Genomic DNA, 24,422 nt, shown 5'->3' with positions numbered 1-24,422 from the left:
AGAGTTAAGTCAAAATCTCATGAGATCACAGTAAGAGTTCATGACCTCAGCACTGCTGATGCTGATTGGCTGCTGTTCATTTCTTCATTTTTTTAATTTTTTTACTGCAGCTGGGAGCAGCTGAGTATAACTTTTTACACAGAACTTACTCTGCTGAGCTGAGGAAATTGTGAGGTAAAATATCTTCCTTTTTTACCTAGAGATGCTCAGCTGATATTTTCCTGTCAGCTTTTTACAGTTATACTGCATCAGTTTTCAAGTGATTAGCATATGAGTATTATGTCCCTTTAATGTGTGACAGCATTGAGCTTAGGGTTGCCTCCTCGGCCATGTTTTCCTGGACACTTATGAGTTACGCATGCTGCGGGGTATGCAGAGGGGAACATGAATTGTACCCCTGCACAGCACATGAATAGTAATTCTTGACATCACTATTCATAGTTCTTCCCCTGCACACCCTGCAGCATGTGTAACTCATAAGTGTCCAGGAAAAACATGGCTGAGGGGGCAACCCTAATTGAGCTATGGTTGTGTTAGTGCGTTATAAGTGGATACAATGTTTGCTCTCCTCCCAGCTGTTAAGCAATCATTTAGAATAAATTAATTAAAGGGACACTGAAACCCAAATCTTTTCTTTCATGATTCAAGGTAGAGAGATCAATTTTAAACATTTCAATTTACTTCTATTATCTAATTTGCATCATTCTTTAGAAATCCTTTATTGAAGAAATAGCAATGCACATGGGGGAGCCAAACACCACAAGTCATCTATGTGCAGCAACCAATCAGCAACTAATGAGGCCTATCTAGATATGCTTTTCAACAACGTATGTCAAGAGAATTAAAGAAAATGAGATAATAGAAGTAAATTACAAAGTTGTTTAAAATGGCATACTCTTTTTAAATCACAAAAGAAAAGATTTGGGTTTCATGTCCCTTTAATTCCTAACATATATAAGCATAGATTTTGTGTTGCAGTTTCTTTTTGTATCACCGAGTAGTTTAAAAATGCCAAAGAATATAATTCTCAGTTTTAAGTCAGATCTTTTATAATATACAGCATTTTAGAAGTTACTTATTTAAAAGTCAGGATTAAACTTTCATGAACAGAGCATGCAATTTTAAACAACCTTCAAATTTTTTCTTCTATCACATTTATTTTCTTTTGTTATTTTTTTGTTTAAGAGCATACCTAGATATGCTCTGGTTCTCATTGTCAAGCTCTCGAGGGCAGTAGTGTTTACAACAATGCATAACATTGTTACAAACATTGTTGCCATATTGCTCTACGTGCATGCTCTTGAGCCTACCTAGGAATTCTCTTTAACAAAGGATATCAAAAGAACACAGCAAATTTGATAAGTGTTTCATTTTGATTTTCATTTCCCTTTAAGCATATATTGGCCATGTGCAATAAGTGTTGATAAGATAACAAATGCTTAAAGGGACACTATACCCAAACATTTTCTTTCATGATTAAGGTAGAGAATATAATTTTAAACAACATTCCATCTTACTTCTATTACCTAATTTGCTTCATTCTTTAGATATACTTTAATGAAGAAAAAGCAATGCACACGGTGAACCAATCACAGGAGGCATCTATGTGCAGCTACCAATCAGCAGCTACTAAGCACATCTAGATATGCTTTTCAGCAAAGAATATCAAGAGAATGAAGCAAAATAGATAATAGAAGTAAATTAGAAAGTTGTTTATAATTGTATGCTCTGTCTAAATCATGAAAGAAAAAAATTGGCTTTCATGTCCCTTTAAGGACTTTCTAGTGTAAAAAAAATGTCTTTCTTTTTTTTTAGATTATTTTAAACAACTTTCCTTCTTTTGATCATTTTGAAAGGGTTAAATGTAGTTAAGGGATATGACCAGTCAAGCATACACATGTATGCATCCTTCTCATTTGCTCATCAACTGTATCCACATCTAGAGTAGCACAGAAGCACACATTTGTCTGTATATTTTGAGGGGTTAAAAAAAGTAAAATAAAGGCACTGTTTAATTAAACGTTTTAAAGTGATGGTAAACTCTACAGAATCTGGAATGTTGGTTATATTTTGGATGGAGTTTAATTCATCAGTAGTAATGAAGATGCGCTATAACTTACTATTTAATATAGATATGAGATTCAAATACCCCGTGTTCCGCCGCCCACTTCAAAAGTTAATTTTTCTGTAAGCTAAAGGTTTGAATTGTTCTCCAATCAGCGCTATAGCTACAACAAAAGTGCCATATGGGGAGAGCACTGATTGGACAACAATTTAAACTGTTGACCTTTGAAGTTGGCAGCAGAGCATGGGAATTTGAATTTCATATCTACATTAAAAAGTAAGTTATAGTGCATCTTTATTACAACTGATGAATTAAACTCCAGCTAAAATATTGCGAACATTCCGGATCTGTTTTACATTTTAATATGAGGAGAGTCCACAGCTTCATTCCATACTTGTGGGAAATACTGAACCTGGCCACCAGGAGGAGGCAAAGACACCACAGCCAAATGTTTAAATACCTCCCCCACTACCCTCATCCCCCAGTCATTCTTTGCCTTTCGTCACAGTAGGTTGGCAGAGAAGTGTCAGAAGATAAGGAGTAGTTCCTTATGGAGGGTAGTACTCTTCGAAATGGGACTGGAGTTTTAAGTAGTCTTGTCAGCCACTCAGTGAGAGCATTGGCGAATGTTAGAGTCTGGAGATGCAGGGAGAGTCTTTCTGCGAACCCATCCAGACTCGTATTAACAGCTCCTAAGCAATTAGTGTTGACGAGTTTCACTGCCTGCTTCTATCACTCAAGTCCATGTCAGGAGCGATGCTACAAGACTGTCAAATTGAGAGGCTGTGTTTCTGTTCCACAGCATAGATTCCGGTAAGATCGTTTAATTTTTTTATACATATTTGATAACGCAAGAATACAGGGTCACAGTGTGACTCCTTTTATCTGAATGGAATCAAGGATTAATGTCTCCGGAAGGGGATTATTGAACAAGAGGGATTAATCACATATTTTTAATATCATGTTTATGCTGTGACATGTGTGAGATGTGACTCAGGCAGTTGTTGGAACCTACAGGTTTTACTTTCACTTTGGAGCGCTGCGCAGCCAGTTAGACTTGGCGCGCTTTTAGTGGTGCAGGGGCGGTCCTGCATGGCGCACCATGTGACCGGGTGTGGTCACAGTGATTCTCTTCTTCCTGACCGTGCAGTGTCTAGAGACAAAGCGGTTTCTCTCTTGGGCCTGGGTCATAGGAGGTGGTTAGTGCCTCAGCCTATGGGGGTATTAAGCTTCCCGTAGCACTCCTATTCCTCCATTCCTCCATCTCCATTCCTCCAAAAAAAGAACATGAAGGCTGCGCGCACATTCACAAAAAAATGTTTACAGCCTGGGGCGCGTGCTTCAGTAGAGACCGGGTGGACCGCCTCAGTTTTAAGCAGCGCTAGCTTCAGCCTTCATGTTCTTATTTTTACAACACTACTGTGAAAACTTATACCGGTTGGTTGTGTGTCTAATTTGGCAATTGTGATTGATTATCAAAAATGGGAATCGGCAATTCCCAGAACTCCGCCCACACACATCTCTTTTAAGCTAACAGTCTTCACAAGCAGACCGCAGCAGGGATAACGCTTTTTTTTTCCCTGTGCAGTGCTATTAACACTTTGAGCCGGGGAGGAGAAGGGTTACAAGACAGCCATATAAAGTCATAGGCAGCAGATGTATTATATACCCCCTGGGGCTGTTTGTAAAGGTTAAAACATACATGATACAACTATAATGAAATGATGCCAAAGTCAGAGCAAAGCATCAACAGAAACAGACTTTATATTTAAATTGCACTTTAGTTATTGTTATGTATAACACTGGTATATTAGTTTAGTGGGCATTGGGCAAGGAACCTGACCCCTTACTGGTATTTGGCAAGTCAATGAGGAAGTCTGAATAAAGAAACGTGACCTGATATATAATGAAACAAAACATGAATTTCTCATCTGTATGTTCACTCTCTCATTCTCATTATCTGTCTCACATCTCTCATGCAACTAATTTCTCTTTCTGCCTTTCTCATCTTGCCCACTTATCTTTCTTTCTCTGTCTCAGCTCTATGTCCCCCTCACTCATCTCTTCCCATTTTCACCCCACTCTCTTTTTAAGTTAGCTCTCTCATTCTTTGTTACACCTCTTTCCCCTTTTTCATCATTCTCTTGTAACCTGCTAATTCTCCCTCTGCTCTTTTTGTATCACTTCCCCATATTTCCCCTCAATATTTTACTTTTACAAGGTGTGATGCCAGTATTTATACCGGCGGTTCATAGATTTTCCTACCCATGATCCTTATGTTAGAGATACATATATATATTAGCAAATCTCAATCTATAATCTATCTATATGTGTGTCTGTCTATATACTGTATTAGCACTATAAAGTTCTACCAAATCATGAAAGAAAACTAAAACAAGGGTTTTATGTCCTATTGTCCATTAAATTATTATCCACCAATTTTGGTACCATATCCATATTATATTGTGCTATTGGTGTGCCGTGTGTGTATTATATTGTGCTATTGGTGTGCCGTGTGTGTATTATATTGTGCTATTGGTGTGCCGTGTGTGTATTATATTATGTTATTGGTGTGCCGTGTGTGTATTATATTGTGCTATTGGTGTGCCGTGTGTGTATTATATTGTGCTATTGGTGTGCCATGTGTGTATTATATTGTGCTATTGGTGTGCCGTGTGTGTATTATATTGTGCTATTGGTGTGCCGTGTGTGTATTATATTGTGCTATTGGTGTGCCGTGCGTGTATTATATTGTGCTATTGGTGTGCCATGTGTGTGTGTATCATCATCTACCTTACAAAATAAAATGCAGTTGTAAGTCGTGTAACATATATTTAAAAAGCAAATTGTATAAGGGCCCGGCCATAGAAGTGCAAAAAGAAAACATTCTAAAAATGTTGGAACTTTTTTTTATTGTTTGCACTGTTGTGTTGTGTATACCATCCATCATGTGTTTACCCCCCCTGCAAATGCATTGAGCATTCAGTTAAAGTCGTCAACAATTCACTGCTGTGGTGAGCCAATGACAAGAGACAGTGTGACAGTAGCCACCCATCAGTCACCTCTGCTAGTTCAGACAACTGCATTTCATGCCGATATGTACATATGTATCGATTTTCAAAAAAGGTTGTCAAAAGAACAAAGTTTATTTCATAATAAAAAATAATTTAAGTTTCTTAAAGGGATAGTAAAGTCAAAATTAAACTGATTTCTATTTCAAAATGACCTGCAGAAAATTTTTGACTAAAAAAAAATCTCATCGCAGAAAGTGAAAAAAGTTCTGCTTCTGGGTTGTTATATAATTCTGCACTATGTGCAGAATTATATAACATTATTTTCTAGGTTTACTGGCCCTTTAAGGGTTTTTTTTTTTTTTAATGTATAGTTTTGGTTATTGCTCTGATTTTCAGACTTCTAACCAAGCCCCAAAGTTTTAGGAGAATACCGTCGGATACCTACTCTAGCTTGCTCCTGTTTGTGTAAAGGGTCTTTTCATATTCAAAAGAAGGGGGGGGGGTCTTATTTCCCACTTGCAGTGCGCTTTCCAGCTACCTTCTCAACAGAACTAAACTGAGAGCTTCTAAGTAAGTTTTTAAACAGTTTTATATTGGATTTTTATATCAGTATCTGTGCATCTTATTTTTTTATAGTAATGTTAATTACATGCAGTTATATGAAAATCGGTGTATACTGTCCCTTTAATGAAACAGAACATTTTTATTTTACACATCTTTCATTATTGTATCTTATGTCAAGACAATCTTAGTTTGTTTTTGTTTTTTATTTTTGTTTATCTCTTAAAGTATTTTACAAATGATATAACAAAATAAAGATTTAACCCTTGTTGCAGACTGGTATGTAGGGGGTTACATAAAACATTTAAGAATCCAGGAGCTTTTTAAAAAAAAAAAATCTCCATCCGCCTAGATTATGGGTCACGGCTAGTTTTCTGCACCTTCGTAATTCTCTGAGAAATCAGTGGCTGCATTTCTGGGAATTTCCCTTTGCAACATAAGAAAAATAACCTTATGTGTGCCAAGCAAGGCCTTTAGTTTATTTGTATAATAATTTTCTTCACTTCAAGTGGATAGAACAGTGGGTACTTTAGTAGAAAAAAAAATGTGTGAAGGTTAAAATTTACCTACACTAGAAAATGCTGTGTTAATCTTTTAATCAATTAAAGAGAACACAATGAAATGTGTGCAGTCAAAGTTTGGACAGCGAGTTCTTTTAAAAAGAAAATTGTCATCCTCTGATAAGCTGACCCAAGGTACAAACACGTATTTTATTGAGCTGTTTGTGACACAACTTCTCCTGTATTTCTTATATTCTGACTCTTCTATTTCAGTCAAGCGAAGGCCATGTATTCCTGCAAAGCAGAACACAGCCACGAGCTCTCGTTTCCACAGGGGGCCATATTTGCTAATGGTAAGTCAGCCATTTTAAGAACTTTATTATATTTTGTTTTTCATCTTCTAATATTTTTTCCTAATTCTTAGTGTACCGATCAGTGGAACCCGGCTGGCTGAAGGCGACATATGAAGGAAAAACCGGATTAGTTCCAGAGAATTATGTTGTTTACCTTTAACAATATTAATGGTGGACAGTTCTATCTTCATGGTATCCATGGTGACATAAAATATGGGATCATTTTATCTGATGGATAAAGTAATCAACCAGTTAACTGAAAGTTGAAGATCTCTCTTGGCTTCTGCAGTGGCAGGCAGCCCTACATGAGAACATTCTGCACATTATGGATGTAATAATGGACTATTTTAATAATTAACTGCTGTGGTGCAAATATAATGCTTGTTATGAAGAATGTAATCATAAATGCGTACGTAATACATGAAGTGTATTGATTGGCTACAGCAAAAATGTAGAGAGCACTGTTTTCCAGGGTCATGTGATGTATATCCAGATATGCCCACTGCAGTAATACCTTCGGTACTCTTTCTAGCTTTTTATTGAGAAATTGCATGTTATTTACATATTTTATTTTCCTCATTTTACTCTAAATGTGACTATATATTGTGATGCAACTTTTATGCAAATTTTTTTAATTTCATTAATTATTCTGCCCTCTATGAAGGCTTCCTTATAGATTATATTTAAAGAGTGATGCATTTAACCATAAATTCTGTTGAGTAACAGAGATATATTTTTCTTCTGTGTGACTGACCAAATTCTGATGTAGTGCAGCAATAACTTTCTATGATAAAATGTTAACTGGGGATAATGACCACCACTGGAGTTGACCCAAACTCCATAAACAAATCTAACAAGTCACTCTTACAAAGGTTGTTTCTATAAACTAGATCCCTATGCTATCTGTACTCCTTCAGATGCTGTATCAGTTAATAGCCTAATTTGGAAATTCAGTTCATTTCTAATATTTGAATATAAATAACCTTCTTGCTTATTTTTAACAAGCTAATGATTTTCTGCTAACAAATTTTACACATCCCATCAAAATGAATAGTGGTTTATAGGTATAGACTAGTGCTATAGCACATTAGTTTGTTATCAAAGAATGTCAAATGTTTGTTGAACATTTCTACCTTTATTTTTTTTAAGCTACTTTCAAATATTAACTTTGAATGTTGATTCTTATAGACTGCTATGTAACTCTTAGGGAATCAGTATTTAAATGTGATCTTCAAATGCTAACTTGTGTTCAATAGAAACATTCTAATGGCAGAACAAATGCCAAGAGGACATTTGTTCTCCCATTTTTATGCCAAAATACCACTGACTAACCCATTCCTAGGGGAATGTTTGTTTAGCATATTTATATATTGCAATATTAAGTCCAAAACAGCAGCAAAAATTAATTGTAAGAAGTAATTTATACATATTTTAATATATAATATAGAAAACATAACTTTAATGTCCATTTAACTATATTTCTATTTTTAGTAAAATAGTGAAGCCTCATCTTTATTTTCATATGCTACAATATTAGGTTTGTTCTTCAGGCAGACATCATGTAGAGGGCAGAGGTAAAATCCATAACCAGTAGCTGACGTCTATAAAGGAAAGCACAGTTTCAAGGCTGAGTGTGCTCACAGATGAGTGAAAGCACCACTAGTAAAGTAAATTCAAGAGTTTAAAGGGACAGTGTATTTTAATTCTGGTTTTCAATTACTTGTTTTACAAACTGCAGTTTAAAATGTATGGGAAATAATTCCTTTAGGTATATTTTGTATGTGAAATAACTTTCTGCTAATTGAAACCACAGCCCAATACACTGTGCTGATCTTGTAGGGAGATAATACCTTATTATGTTATCTGCCTTACTATTTACACAAAGTTCTTTATTATTGTGCCAGTACTTAGAGCAAAACAATGGAAAATGACCTCTCAGAGTACTTCTCTGCCACAGCCGCCTATTGGGAGCATTATTTTATGTAAACATAATTGTTTACATGTTTTTTTGTAAGCAGAACTTAAGGCAAAATTTGCTTTTTCAAATGAGAAAATAAAGGTGAAGAAACTATTTGTAAACTATTTAATACAATCTCTAGTAGGCAAAATAGATAATTGGGAAAACATTACAAAGGAGAATATATTAGTGTACACTGTCTCTTTAATTTAAAAACTTTCTAATATGTACTATATAGAGAACAGCCTTATTTAAATGGTCAATCACTAAAATTCAGAATGTTTGCTATTTTAATATATAACAAATTGTCACTAGTAATAAATCAATTACCCTTATGCTAAATAAACTTGTGATTTGCTAAGGATAAAACCTCATATTTGCTCATGTCCATTAAAGATTATTATCATCACTGTAGTACAGCATAATATCTCACATCCTGTGGACCATGTGACCTCCTGCAGGTTGGGCGGCGTGTTAGGGAATTGTGGGATATTAACATATATTGACTATTCTAAAGCTTATATTTTTATAGTAACCTATTTTCTTGTATAATCATTATTAATATTAGGATAATTATTGTTGTGTAACCCTTCGAGTTTTTCTTTTCTAGACAAGTAGTATGGCAATTAGCACACAACGCAGTTGTTTGGCTCCTGTGCAATAAACGTTTTGTATATATCCACATATAAATAGTTATGTAAGGTTTAAGTTGATGACTAAACCATATTTATGTATGCAGGAAGAAGTAAACAATCTATCATTTTCAGAAATGTATATTGCCTCTGGGAACTTATTTAAAGGGACACTGTACCCAAATTTTTTCTTTTGTAATTCAGAAAGAGCATGCAATTTTAAGCAACTTTCTAATTTACTCCTATTATCAATTTTTCTTCGTTCTCTTGCTATCATTATTTGAAAAAGAAGGCATCTAAGCTTTTTTTTGGTTTCAGTACTCTGGACAGCACTTTTTTATTGGTGGATGAATTTATCCACCAATCATCAAGGACAACCCAGGTTGTTCACCAAAAATGGGCCGGCATCTAAACTTACATTTTTGAATTTCAAATAAAGATACCAAGAAAATGAAGAAAATTTGATAATAGGAGTAAATTAGAAAGTTGCTTAAAATTTCATGCTTAATCTGAATGACGAAAGAAAATTTTTGGGTACAGTGTCCCTTTAATTAAAATTATTGTTAAAGGGACGTTTTACCCAAATGCTAAATCACTTGAAAGTGATGAAGCATATCTGTAAAAAGCTGACTAGAAAATATAACATGACCATCTTTATGTAAAAAAAAGGAAGATATGTTCACCTAAATTATAATCACCTCACCAGAGTTAGGAATCTATGAGCAGTTATACTTTTACTACTGTTTTTACAGTAATGTGATTTTAGTGGTTTTTGCCATAATCTCTTGGGATTTTATAGTAAACTTCCTTAAAGGGACAGTTTACTCAAAAATGTTCTCCCCTTTAATTTGTTCTCAATGATCCACTTTACCTGCTGGAGTTTATTAAACTGTTTTACAAGTATTTCCTTTACCCTTATATTGGCATTTGAAATAGTTCATTTAGCCTGGGCTATCCCCACCTTTTCTGATATTTTCTGGCCTTTAGTCCAAGCTATAGATAAGCTGTGTAAACACAGCCAGCAGAAGAAATTACACTCCCAGTGGGGTATAGAAGAATAAAATGTTACTTTTGCATTGTTCTATCCAAGTATTGGTCTTTGGTTTTACGGACAGATAGAAGATATAGAAGCAGGTATATGTACACAATGTGATAAAGTAATGAAATCTGATTATACCTATAAGCTCAACCTATTTTATTAGGTTGTGGCTTCCAAACACAAAAATCAGTTATTTAATATAAATAAATAAACCTTAAAAAGCAAATTCTCATACATTTTATACTCTGCAATTGGTAAAAAAGGCATTGTAAACACATTAAGGGAAAAACAATGTTACAGTATACTGTCCCTTTAAACTGAGGAGAGAGATAAAGTGACTGTATCTCCACATGCCAGATGTTTGCTCCCTTGTAGTCCCAGGACAAACATCCTGCCCTGAATGGATACTTAATCTCCCTTTACAATAGGCTGTGGCTACAGAATACATTTTAAGGTAAATATCTTCCTTTTTAATTAGTAGTAGGAAATGCAAAACATTTTTTTAAGGTATGTCATAACTCCGTCACAGACACAACAAAGCGTTTGATGCATTCTGCATGCTACGCTCTTGGGCACATAGATTTTAGCTAGACCCTTCTTAATGGTGACATATAATTCCCTATATCAGAGGTCTTCCTGTTTCATATTGTCTGATTTTTTTTTTTTTTTTTTTCATGATAACACTGCTTTATACACGATAAAAAAAACCATGTGAGTCCATATTTGTAAAAATTGTATGTAAATATTTGTTTCCCGTCTTAAAGCATCGGAAATGTATTCTATGATAAGCAAAATAGGTACGTGTAAAGTTTTATTATAAGCTTTTAAAAATGTGTAAGTTATTGTATTTTTACACTTATTCAGACTTCAATTCTTATTAAACATGTTAACATAATCTGCACGACCTTAGTATATATCAACAATTTTATAATGTGCCTTGTTTTTGACCGTTACTGCAGTATTGTACCATAGCCAATCATTTTAATTCAAAGCAGAAGTTCTAATAATGGTGCAGATATCATACATTTTGTCTTGAATAAGTTATTTAGCATTTTAATAGTGCACTTTTTCAGTAACTCAGGAATTTCAAATGTAACCCTTTTAAATTCACATGAAATAAAAATACATTATTAAATTGTGGTACACAGTGCATATTTTTTTATTATTTAAAACCCAAAAGTTATTAAACCTTTATTATAGCATTGAAAAGTAGAAAAAAAGGAATACAGACATTAATAGTGAATATAAAAATAAAGCACTTGGAATCTGGTACAATGTTAGCAATTGATTTAAGCCAACATGCAAAGAACATGAAATAAAAAGAACAATAATTAGGGCCTAAAGATCATGGGTAGATCCAATGCTGAGTGGTGCATAATGGCAATGTATTCCGGTGCCAGTTACTAATGGCAATCTCCCATATTAATGTTTATGTTTGTTCAGTTTAGTCTAATGATTTCTGCAATAATTCGGAGTTCTGGCATAAATAACCTAGTCATTAAAACGAGAATGATATAATTTCACACTGCATGAAAACTTGGTCCACTGAGCACTTTTTTTTTTTTTAAATTCTTTTTATTAAGAGAGCAATCATCATGTGAGTACATAGAAAAAAATTGGAAGTCACATTACATCATAAAGGTCAAGTACAGAAATTAAACAAGACAACATTGCATCAACATCAGGATAGACCTTATTGTCCATTTGCGATATAAACAATTCTTTCTTATACATTAGGGCAATATTGTACAACAATTTATTTCCAAAAGCATAGTTTTACTCACACGAATTCCACTCTCATTTTTTATCATTTCTGAGAGATTAAAACTTCTCTCTCAATTAACTTAAACTAACCTACACTAACCCGCTAGGGAGCACCTCGCGGGAATAACACCTATATAATTAACTTCAACTCCTACAACTTTGGTCAACATGTCACTTTAAGTCTAATTTCTCCGGCATGATCTGGCAACAGGAGGAGAGGAAAAGAGAAGAGAGGTGAAAAGAAAAAAAAGGGAGAGAGAGAGAAAAAAAAAAGGAAAAAAAGGGGGGGGGGAAATTTCAGATATTGAGATGGTTCCAGTCCCCCCTCAGGGATTCCTCCAAAAATGCAACAGTGTTGCGGAACAGCAGCAGAACCTGCCTTTGTATCTCTAACTCAAATGTCAGGATCAGTCTCCGCCACTTCCTTAGAAATAAATTTAGCCTGCCCCCTACATCCACTCTGACATCTATTTGTTCAATAAATAACTGCGATCTTAACATGTTGCGAAAGTAAGGTATTGTGGGTGTTTTAGATGCTGTCCAGTGCTTAAGTATGCATTTTCTCGCTAATAATATCAATCAGTAAGGTCAGTTCCGAGTCATACTGGCTATTTTGTCGTTCCCAGTCCAAGAATATTACAATTGCAGGTGTCAAGTCAACAGAAATGCCTACTTTTTTTTTTATCCAGTATTGCAGCTTGTTCCAAAATTGTCTAACCATGGGGCAGTCCCAAATGCAGTGCAACAGGCCAGGCGACCCCGCCAAGCATTTAGAGCATCTATTAGGCCAGTCCGGGATCCATTTAGCTAGACACTTGGGAGTCATATATGCCCTATGTAAGAACCTAATTTGCGTTTCCCTCAGATTCGCAGATAAAGTGACTTTTCTAGTTCTCTCCAATCCCCTCTGGGCCTCCTCCCATGCAGGCTCCTGTAGCCCTTCTCTCTGCCAACCCTTTAAGAGCTCCGGTTGAATCAATTGTAAGCGTCTGTGTATTAAAGTTTGATAAATCTCTGATAACGAGAAGCTCCCCATTTTAAATAGATTTTGCGAGACACGAAATGGTGAACCATCCCAGAAGCCCGGTCCATCCCTAATTAGCTTGGTTACATAATGCCGTGCCTGTAGGTACGCATAAAAGTGACTTCTCGGTAGGTTATAATCTGTTTGTAGCTTTGTGAAGGATTTGACTGTTTTCAACAGCGGATCTACCAGCGAGCCCACATTCCTCAATCCAAGCGTCTCCCATGTGCGGAATGGTTTCGTATCCATACCCGCCGGAAAATCTGGATTACCACTAAATGGGAGAAAAGTAGAACCCAGATTCGTTTTAGCGAAGAACCTGTGCGCCAAATGCCAGGCCCTAAGAGGCCCCTGGTATAGATGGTTGCCATCTAGCACCCTAGCTACCTGCAATTTGGACATGTGCGGCAGGTACGCCAATGCTATACTTCCTAGAGTCGCCTGTTCCAAACTACTTTGATAAAAGTGACCCGTGCTCAGTTGCCAGTCCAGTACCAAGCGTATCATGGCTGCCCAGTTATATAATTTGAAGTCCGGGAGGGATAGCCCCCCATGGAGGTAAGTCATAGATAATTTGTCAGTCGAGATACGTGGTCTCCCTCCTCGCCATAGAAAGTAGCGCATTGCAGAATTTAGTGCTTTCACGTCTGCCTTCGTAAGTAGTAGGGGCAGCATAAGCATAGGATATAATAGACGGGGTAAGATCACCATCTTAAGAAGACTGACTCGACCCATTAATGATAAAGGGAGTGATCTCCAGCTTCTCATTTGGCAACACAGCTTTGCACATAAGGGAGTCAGGTTGATAGAATACAGTTTACTAGGGTTCACATGAATCTGGATGCCTAAATATATGATCACTTGATTCGCTACTGCGAATGGGTATTTCTGAGCCGATTCCTCTCTCCTGTACAACCAAAGAATCTCCGACTTTTGCATATTGGCTTTATAACCCGAGAATGTCCCGAAATCCAGCAATGTCTGCACAATGGATGGAATATGTGTCTGTGGGTCCTGCACAAATAGCAGCATGTCATCCGCATACAATGCGAGGTGCTGCGGGCATCCCGCCACATCAATCCCCGGAAATATTTGGCGTAATTTAATTGCCAACGGTTCTAATGCTAGGTTGAACAACAGAGGGGACAGCGGGCATCCCTGCCTCGTGCCCCTCTGCAATACCACGTCTGACGAATACAGGTTGTTAGCACAGACATTAGCAACCGGGGAGGAGTAAAGATTTTGTAGAAACGAGACAAAGGGCCCAGAGAAATTAAATTTGCCCATTGTGTGGAACAGGTGACCCCATTCCACTCTATCGAAGGCCTTCTCTGCGTCCAGGGACAGCAGGAAGGCCTCCGGAACCTCGCATCTCTCTCGAGACTGTTTCATCCTCCAGAAATGCTGAAGAACCTGCAGGATTCTACGCACATTTACCACAGAGGATCTCGCCATCATGAAGCCTGTTTGATCCTCATGTATCAACTCCGGTAAGATATATTTAAGGCGCTCCGCTAGCAATTTTGTTAGAATCTTGTAGTCGGAGTTGAGTAGCGAGATCGGTCTGTAAGATTCCGGAAGAAGCGCATCCTTACCCGCTTTAGGGATAAGAGTGATATGGGCAGCCGCAAAGTTCCTAGTCGGTTTGCTCGCCTCTGAGAAGTAACTCGTAAATAAATCAGTAAGCACTGGCGTTACCTTTGTTTTTAAAATTCTATAAAATTCTATGGGCAGCCCATCCGGGCCTGCAGCCTTGCCCAAGTTCAAGGCCATAATTGTCTTGTCTACTTCCTCCCTAGTAATCGGCGCATTAAGCTTGCCTAGCTGTTCTTCCGATATTTGTGGTAATGTAATAGAGTCCCAAAAAGCATGCATCTTCTCCTCTGGGTTCTGCTGAGTGCTAGCATAAAGATTGGTGTAATAGGAGGCGAAAGCCTCTACTATTCCCTTGGGATCCTTAACTAAATTATCTTTGGTTTTAATAGCTGCTATAAACCGCGTAGAAGTCTTTAGGCTAACGAGAGAGGCCAAGAGCCTACCTGACTTGTCCCCATATCTGTAGTACTTTCCCCTAGTTCTCAGAAGAGTTTGGGAGGCTTGGTGTGCCAATAGCGCATCATATTCTTGTTTAGTGCCTACATACTTTTGATGATTTGCCACAGTAGGTGTGGCTCTGTATAAACTATATTGGGTTGCCAACTTCCCCCTCAGATTCTCCAGCCTCTCCGTCTGCAGTTTTTTCCTGCGTGACAAAAAGGCCAAAATATCACCCGTAAGAACTGCCTTAGCTGTTTGCCAGAAAAGCTCTGGGTTCGACAGATGTTGTATGTTATTGGTTTGGAAATCATCCCAGGCTCCCTCCAGATAGTGCTGAAACTCTTGCGAGGTCAGCAAGTATTGTGGAAACCTAAGTGTTCTACGATTACTTGTTTTGGGCAAAGTGTCTAAAAAGAGACCAACAGGAGCATGGTCCGAAACAATTACGTCTCCTATTTTCACATCTACTACTTGAGGGATTAGGGAATTCGAGATCATAAATAGATCTATACGAGACATTGTAGGGGAGGCCCGAGAGAGACACGTATAGTCCCTACCATGCGGGTTCAGTCTGCGCCATATGTCAGTGACATCTAATGCCGATATTAAGGATTGGAATACTTTGAACTCAAATTTACTACTAACTCTAGGTTGGGGCCCATGAAGTTGTCCGGCAGGGTTCCTGAGCCTGTCATTGTACTCAAAAAGATACTTTGCTCAGGTCTTTTTAAACTTTAGGACTTTAGATATATGGTAATATCGGTGCTGAGATATAATAATGCTAATACTCTATAAAAGAAGAAAAATAAAGATATCTCACACCAGCACTCTTAGTCCAATATGTTTTACTTAGTAACAGATAGTTTACAAATGCTTAAAACTATCTACTGTGCACAGTTAACATAACTAATATTTAGGCAGAGCATATGTAACAGGTTTGTACACCCTATTATCATACAAAAGAATATTGAAACAAATAAGAAAAAGGAAATATAAATAAAACATAAAATACTGAGGTAAATGCTCGCAATCAAAACAACAGATTTTGATGAATAATAAAGTTCATGAGATAAAGTTCAGCTTAAATATACTTATCGTTGGCCAACGTTAATGCTGTATAGTAGCTGTCCTGAAAATGACAAAATATCCCTTGAACCGATCATCAGTTCCTGAGCCTGTCACACTGAGGATTCGGGGCCAAATTGTAGTCACCCCCAATGATAAGTGGTGTATCCAGGAAGGGGGTCAGCAGTCTAATCAAGTTATCCCAAAATGCTTTATCCTTATTATTGGGTGCATAAATGTTACACATCGTGTATTTTTTACCTGCAATTGTAGTCTGAACTATAATGTAACGTCCCTCGGGGTCCGTCGTTACTGTCACATCGTCAACCTCTAGTTTTTTCCCAAAGAGAATGGCTACCCCCCTACTGGCAGTCTTGTATGAAGCGAATTCTACTCTCCCAACCCAGTCTGTCTTAAGTTTAGTGTGCTCCAAGTCATTAAGATGTGTCTCCTGTAAAAATGCGATGTCCGCCCCCTTTTTCCTAAGTTGTGTCAGTATAGTCTTTCTTTTAACCAGGGAGTGTATACCCCCCACATTCCAAGAGTAAATACTAAATATCCCTAATGATCATGATTCTTTGTGTGTCCATCGACACTCCAAGCACATGAGCGAAAGGAGGGGGGAGGGGAGGGGTGGGTATGAAGGGAGAAGAGGGGAGCAAAGAGAGAAAGAGGAAGAGAGAGAGAGAGAGAAGAAGAGAAAAAAAAAAAAAAAAGGGGTTTCTCCTACCCGTTTGCGTGCCAGACCACCTTTTTCGGTAACTGTAAGAATCCTGTCTACTGCAAGAGAGCCTGCAAAAGGTAATATTGATAAGTAATTTGTTATAAGCTTATTTGACCTTAAACATACCCCAACAAATTCCCCCACCCTACTGTACCCTCCCAAAAAACTTCTGTTCCAAAATCCTATGTTGCGTAGAGGTATATACCCCGTTATGTATTTATTTCTATTGCATACACAAACTGCGGGGGCCCAGCCGAGACAGGAGGAGGACACATCTGAGTAATTTGCTAACATAACTTTGAGTGTACCCCCAGCCCATATCAGTGTGCCTCCATTCTCCCTCCTTTTCATTGTGGTCCAAAAACCATTCATTATATGCAATCAAGGTGTGACTTTGGAACTTAATCCTCTTTACCAAAAGAACCAACCATAACCAGCATAACATTAACAATCCCAAATCCTCAACATGAGTATGGAATACAGTCTTTCTAGGATGAGGATTCAGCTCCTCATTGACTATACAAGCCATTATTATCAATAAACCTTAGGTCTTGTTGTTTGTACCAGCACAGAATCTAATTTTAACCCTCTCCTCCTCTAGCAAATGATGGACTCCGGGAGCCATCTTCTGCCTCCAAAAATTCCTGCGCTGCCTGTGGGGAATCAAAGAATTTAGGGCCTCTAGAGGTAGCAATTTTAAGTTTAGCAGGATAAAGTAAGTAGGCCTGTTTCCCTTCTCTGTGTAGCCTAGAACATAACGCTGAAAACTCCCTGCGTTTTTTCGTTAGATCTGCAGAGTAGTCTTGGAACAATAAAATCCTAGCATTGTCATATAATACCTCATCCATCTTTCTATAAGCTCTGAGCACTGCCATTTTAGTCTGGAAATGTAGGAATTTAATCATCACGGGCCGTGGTTGTGAATTACGGTCCATGGCTGGTTTTTCTGGGCCTACTCTATGCGCTCTCTCTACACTATGCAGTAATGCATCCTTTGGAATCTCTAACAGAGGGGGGAGGGTAGTTTCTACAAATTTTAGAATATCATTGGCTTTCACATTTTCAGGCAGACCTATTAGGCGAACATTATTCCGCCGTGATCTGTTTTCTAGATCATCTATCTTTTGTTGAAGTGTCTTGGTGTATTTTTCCAAAGCTACTAATTTATTGCAGTTAATCTGCTGGGTGTCTTCCAAATCGGACACCCTCGTTTCCACCTCTGACACTCTGGTCGAGAATTGTTTCATCTCCTCCGCCAGAGTATCAACCCCTTTCTGAAGGTTTTCTATTTTAGGTAGAAATAGGGTAGATATTTGCTTGACTATGGGATGAGGGTCTAAGGCATGAGTGTCATGCATATTGTCTATGGAGGAAGCCTGTACACCAATATCAGATCCTTGCTTGGTTCTGCGATCAGCGTTTTTATTGCGATTCGCCATGTTATGCGGTATTAAAAATCTCTCCATACACTTCACAACCCTCCACTTCTAGAATGGCCCTTGCACAAGTTACATGTATTTCCTTTGTTTCAAAAAGAAAAGAAAAAAAAATGGCAGTTAAGAGGTCAATATTGAATTATGTGCAGATATCAATTAGGGTATCAGTATAGCAAAAAACGGCTAAGAGTAACCTCTATCTTATTCATTCAAACCTGCTTGCCACTGTGTAAAGTAATCCTGCAAGGAAGTAGGTTAGTTAGAACAGCATATAACACACTTTTCCTCTTTCTCTTTTTCTGTCGCAATGCAGTTAGAGTTCAGTTGCAGTAACAAAAAGGGGAAAAAAAAAAAAAAAGTACAATATCAATCAAGGTATTAGTATATCAGTATGCCTGTAAGAGTCACTTCGATTATATTCCCTCAGACCTGTCTGTGACTAATTACAATAATCCTGCAGATAAGTTACTCAAGATGGCATGTATCAATACATTTCTTCTGCAATGCTGTTAGAGAACAATGATATCAAAACAAAATCAGTGTAGTAGTATAGCAGAATGCATGTAAGAGTCACCTCTATTGTATTCCTTCAAACTTGCGTGTAACTAATTATAGTAATCTTGCAAGGAAAAAAAAAAAGGGGCAAGTTAGAACGGCACACATTAACACACAACTTCAGTAATGTGGGCAGAGAACAATTGCATAAAAAAGAGAACAAAAAGAGAGCATTAGGAAGTCCATCCAGTGTATAGCAGTCATAAGGAGGCCTGTATTATAGCCAAGATAACTGTGCCACAGCAAACTTCAATCACATAGATCTTGCAGTATAGTCAATATGGGATAAGTGAGAAAATAGTGGTTTGTAAGAAAAATCCCTTGGTGTTCGTTTGCAACTCAAACCATGTATAGGCAGGGCCAGGTAAAGTTCTCCGGTCCCAGCAGAGCTAGTAAACAGAAAGCCTATAAGTTGGTAAATTATATATAACTTCTGTGGCCCAGAAAGTTCCAGAGGGAAGCGTTAAAGGTGCTCTGCAAGTCTCTTTTAATCTTTTCCGCTCTGTATATCTATCTACTATGGGGCATAGAGAGTGCAGGGTATCTCCCCTCCAGAAGTAAGGGATTTAAAGAAGTTGGGCTTCAGTCAGCTCACAGTTATTGCTTACCCACTCCAATTCTCGATCTGTCCCAGCTGAGACCATCAGCGAGTAAGGCCAGATATCACAGCTCCAGTCAATGCAGCTGCTGCTGTACCCAGGCTGTGCTAAGTGGATGCCTGGCAGATATGTCCGATGCGGCTCTCAGGGCTTGGGCAGTTGATCCCTTCCTGCAGGTCCCACTGTTGAAGTGCGTAGTTCATACGCCACGTGGCCCTCCGATGCCGCTCCTCCAGCCCCAGTATCTTACCGCTCGGCCGTCAGATATGCTGCTGATCAGGTCAGTAAATCTCCGGTGCCACTCCAACTTGTCACTTTGGCTCCGGTAGGGACTTCGTGGTCCCACACTGCGTCCTTACTGTGCTGCACTATGTTTCTTCTGCGCGCCAAGATGGCCGCCGTTACCTCCGCACCGTCCACTAACGATAAAAAAAAGAAGTAAATTACGAACTTCAGTGGGGGAAGATGTTCCTCTCCAGCCTCTTTGTAACCCAGACACGATTCCTGTCAAGGGAAATAGGCTCAGGCTTCACTTTAAGGCCCAAATTTGACTTGTACGGAGCTCTTAGCTAGAGCTGTTGCTTCTAAGCCCGCCCACCGGAAGTCCCCACTGAGCACTTTTAAACCTTATTCAAGTTTACTTCAGAATCTGTGGAATAATTTACATTTTTTATATAGGGTTAAATAGAGGTTTGATTTAATCCATATGGATGCAAGTGGTAGGACATCCATATGGATAAGGTCATGTCTCTGTGCATGTCTGAAATAAACATACACAAAGAGGCCTATTTATCATATGTCCGACAGTGCGGATCAGGTCCGACAGACATCGCTGAATGCGGACAGCAATACGCTCTCCGTATTCAGCATTGCACCAGCAGCTCTTGCAGATTTGTGGCCACCAGCAGGGGGTGTCAATCAACCCGATCGGGTTGAATTCCGGCGATTCCTGTCCGCCTCATCAGAGCAGGCGGACAGGGTTATGGAGCACCTGGTGGGTGTTTTACCTTTTTAGAACACACAGAAGTTTTCCAGAATTCTTCAGGCTCCTCTCTTCTACTATAGTATATACAGGTATACCTCACTTTGCAGCGCTTCACTTTATAGAGCTTCGCTAATACAGCGCTTTGTGGAGCTGAAGTTCAACCTCCAATGATTTTGAAACAGTGCTGTAATCATTGCGAGAAAAGGGACTGGCACCATTTTGTTATGCTTAGTTCACTCTGTTTATAGCATTACAGTGCAATCTGTGTCTCAGTGCTATAATCTGGCACATTTTACTACAGTTATTGTCACTATTTTACAGGTACATTATTTATTGAATACTAATTGAATATTGTGCTGTGCTAGTGTTAAACTAAACGTAGCACTATTGCACACCTAATATATATTAGTTCAAACATGTTTTCAAGTTTTTAAACACACTGGCAAGTGAAAAGAAAGCTAAAACTGCCTTGTTTCACTTTAAGGCAGTTTTCACTTTACAGCGGGGCTCCGTCCCTAACCCGCTGTATGAGTGAGGTATACCTGTATGCCTGAAAAAGGGGTTTACCACCCCAAGCTGACACACATAAATATAAACACACCTCCCCTTTAGACCAACTTTGATTACATTTTTTTATTGTAGTTTGGGCTGTAGCACTATTGCAGTCTGGAGTGTTTTTTTTTTCTTTCTTCGTACTATCAGGGCTGCCCATGATCATTTATCTCTCCCCCGCACGTTTCCCTTGGTTTATAAGACAGTGATCTATATTTGGTCTATATATAGGCAAAGAAAGTGACATGAGTGTTTTGGGATATTTTCTTTGTTTTTTTCCTCTCTGTTGCTTCTATAGTACTCTGCAGTATCTAGATGTTTCTAAACTACCTCACATATACATTTTTGAAGAGCTCAAATTTTATTTATAATTAGCTCTTATTTGAAGGCGCCACATGCCGTTTCACATCCCCTTTTCATCTCTGTTTTTAGTTTTGTGTTTAACTTTTTGAACCCCCTAAAAATGTGTTCTAGAACCACTTCTATTATTCTATGAGAGATATTATGGTGATATATGGTTTTATGGTAGTAGTTCTGGATGTTTTTGTACAGTTTCTCATGAGATCTTTGCAGCTTAGGGTTGCTGCCATTTTGAACTGCAGGCATCTGTCTCAGAACAACAACTTTTTCCTCATTTGGTGTTTGTGCCAACCTCTGATGATCAAGTCTATTGCAATATCATGCCATGATTCTTTCCATTTACAGCACAGTTGTATGTGTCTGCCATTGAATGAGTTTTCTCAGCAAATCTGTGATGACCTATATTTTATGTATCTTCTCTTGGGCAGAGACCAGATTGTAAGTATCTTCAGTTGGCTAGAAAATGTTCATTGTTACCAAGATATTGATTCATTTGAATCATCATTTCTAGAGATTTTCTGTAAATGAAAAGTCAAGAAGTTTCTCTTATGAATAAAATGAAAACTGAAAAAAATAGCTAATTATTTTATCAGAAGCAGGAAATTTTGAATATTCACAATGGTTGAAATGGAAATGTTTTTCATTCATTTGACAAGTAAAAAAAAACCTTGATAGACTATGTAGCATAGTAAATTCATTGGTTATTTCCAATATCCTCAGTCCTTTGTCTTAGGGTTTATTTCTTTACCAAGAGATGAAAATTATGCATAAATGCTGGATTTTTTTTTAGCAAAGTGATTTTCTGTTGTAGGCAATAACAGCTAAGGCTTAATAGATGTTGGGAAAATAATGTTTTTGGGGTTTTTTGTTTGTATTTTTGGAGAGGGTAAAAGTTCCCATGTATGTTTCTTTTTTTTTGTTTTGTTTTTTAAGGCAAAGATTGGCACCACTACACACTGATCTCTGAGCTTACAACAGGGCTAATAGAATAAACACTTGGCATGAGCATGTAGTACTGGTAAATAAATAAATATCAAGGCTAAGGAAGTACATACCTTTCATACTACTTACCTATATGCCCCTTTAATTTACTGCATTACAGTGGCATATATGAAGGGTAATAGTGATTGAAAAAAAGGCAAAACGGGGGGCGTGTCTATCCGGCAGCCATTATAAGTCGCACTTCTTGGTAGCTCTAGGAGGGATGCAAATATTTTACTGAATATCATCTTAATCCTGCAAGACACAACATCCACAGACCTTTCATTGGTCTTCTAACTACTTGCTCAGCATGAGTATATAAATATTTTTATGAGCAAGATCTCCCGGACCAGATTTAAGCACAAGCAATACCAGGTGACGGCCTGCCACGAAACATAACACTTCCCCCCCCCCCCCCCCCCGAGGACGGAGGTATGGCTACTGTGAGGATTCCACTCCGTGTTTTGCATCTCTCCTTCCATTTCCACATCACATGGTTTTACCTTTCCCTTTACTTAAGGGATCACCTGACATTAAACAGGTGCTTAGTTATTGCAGATAGTACTGTTTCACAGTTTGTTTGTTTGTTCCAGCAACTTGGAAATTAAGCGTTCATTTCAGACTCCTTTCTTGATCCTTCCTAATTGGATTCATTGCACTTCTGCTACCTGTTTGCAAACGGACATCATTGCTTTGCAAAATTACAAGCTTCATTTATTTCTACTGAAGTACTGAAATAAACCTGTCAGCCTGCCTGGAGTTCAAGCTGTGTACATTCCCTGCTGCATTACACAGACAAACCTGGGAGACTACCTTTGTAAAGTAAGGACTATTTATCTGTTTTAAGCTCACATTACATCTTGAGCTTAACAGCACAGAGTGCTTTGCTTAAATAGAATCTGCTTTCCATTTAACTGCATATATATACAGCCATAACAACTAAAGCTCTACTCTGCTTATACAAACTTTGTGCTCCTTTCAACTTACTTGCTTATTCACAAGACCTGCTCCGGTGTGCTATTTAAAGAGACAGTACAACTAGAAACATCAAGCTGCTCTCCCTCTTCTTTTTTGTACAAACAACCACTCCTGCATAACTTCTCAATTTATTGCAGGCAGGTATATAAAGGAAGTTTAATGTTGCTTATTAGTGACCAGAAAAGACTTTTATAATTACTTGCAATTCTACACTGATTCCTATCTGTGAGGCAATAACAGATCTGTGAAATCAGTGTGCTTTGATTTGCTGTGCTTGCATTAACAGCAACTTACCTAAGTTTATTATATTTCACCTCAGACTGCTTGGTCTATGCTGTCATAATAGCCCAATTGTCTTGGTGATACAAATATACTTTTTTTCCATCTGCAGTTGTGATCTTCCCAAGAGTTGAAACCTAAGTTTTCTCAAGAGTTTTACAGAATAACTAAGCCCATTGATTATGGATCCAGCAGATCTCCCAAATATTGTTTATAACCTGTCACAGCGGGTGGATGAGCTCAGCCAGGGTCTGAGAGAATTAAAAGTCGAAAATGAAACACTAAGGAAAGTTATAAAGGATACAGTTACCAGCAAACCAGCTGCTGTGCAGGCTACAACTGAACCTATTATAGCACCTCCAGATTTGTTTACTGGAGATAGACATTCATATCGGCAATTTAGGAATGCATGTGTTCTCACCTTCAATTTGAAGCTTTTCACTTATCCCAATGATAACACCAAAGTGTTAACAATGATCAGTTATTTACGTGGTGAACCCCGCATATGGGCAGATACCTTGTTTGAGTCCAACAGCCCAATACTCTCCTCTCTACAGTCCTTCCTAGCTGTCATGGATGAGTTATATTCGGATTCTAACCTTCAACATACTGCTGATAATAAACTACGGAAGTTAAGACAAGGCAATCGACCGGTTGAGACCTACATCACCGAGTTTTAACAGCATGCAATTGATTCCCAATGGAATGCAGCTGCCCTGAAAAGTCAATTCAGATTAGGTCTCTCTGACCAGGTTAAAGATGAACTCACTCGTACTGATCTTCCTGATTCCATGGAAGCCCTTATGAGATTGGTCATGCAAATCGATAGACGACTAAGAGAGAGAAAGTCGGAACGACATTATGCTGATTCCCCTTATAAGAAACCTATCCAGCCAATCCAGGCTACCTATCATGCCCATTCATCCACTAGTAGCCCAGAGGCTATGGAAATAGGTTTTATC

The 24,422-nt window shown here is 38.1% G+C and overlaps 1 protein-coding gene across 1 annotated transcript in view; it reads left to right on the top strand.

Annotated features, from left to right (window-relative positions):
- ARHGAP42 (Rho GTPase activating protein 42) overlaps positions 1 to 9,543 on the top strand; it is a 530,853-nt gene extending 521,310 nt beyond the window's left edge. Inside the window, exons 22-23 of the mRNA XM_053708589.1 lie at positions 6,414 to 6,493; positions 6,565 to 9,543. Coding sequence (XP_053564564.1) covers positions 6,414 to 6,493; positions 6,565 to 6,653 — 169 coding nt within the window. The 3' untranslated portion in view covers positions 6,654 to 9,543. The remainder of the gene's footprint in view (positions 1 to 6,413; positions 6,494 to 6,564) is intronic.
- The last annotated feature ends 14,879 nt before the right edge of the window (positions 9,544 to 24,422 follow it).

This window comes from Bombina bombina, chromosome 3 (genome assembly GCF_027579735.1).
Source record: "Bombina bombina isolate aBomBom1 chromosome 3, aBomBom1.pri, whole genome shotgun sequence".
Classification (NCBI taxonomy): domain Eukaryota; kingdom Metazoa; phylum Chordata; class Amphibia; order Anura; family Bombinatoridae; genus Bombina; species Bombina bombina.
This window is presented reverse-complemented; position numbering and strand designations above follow the sequence as displayed.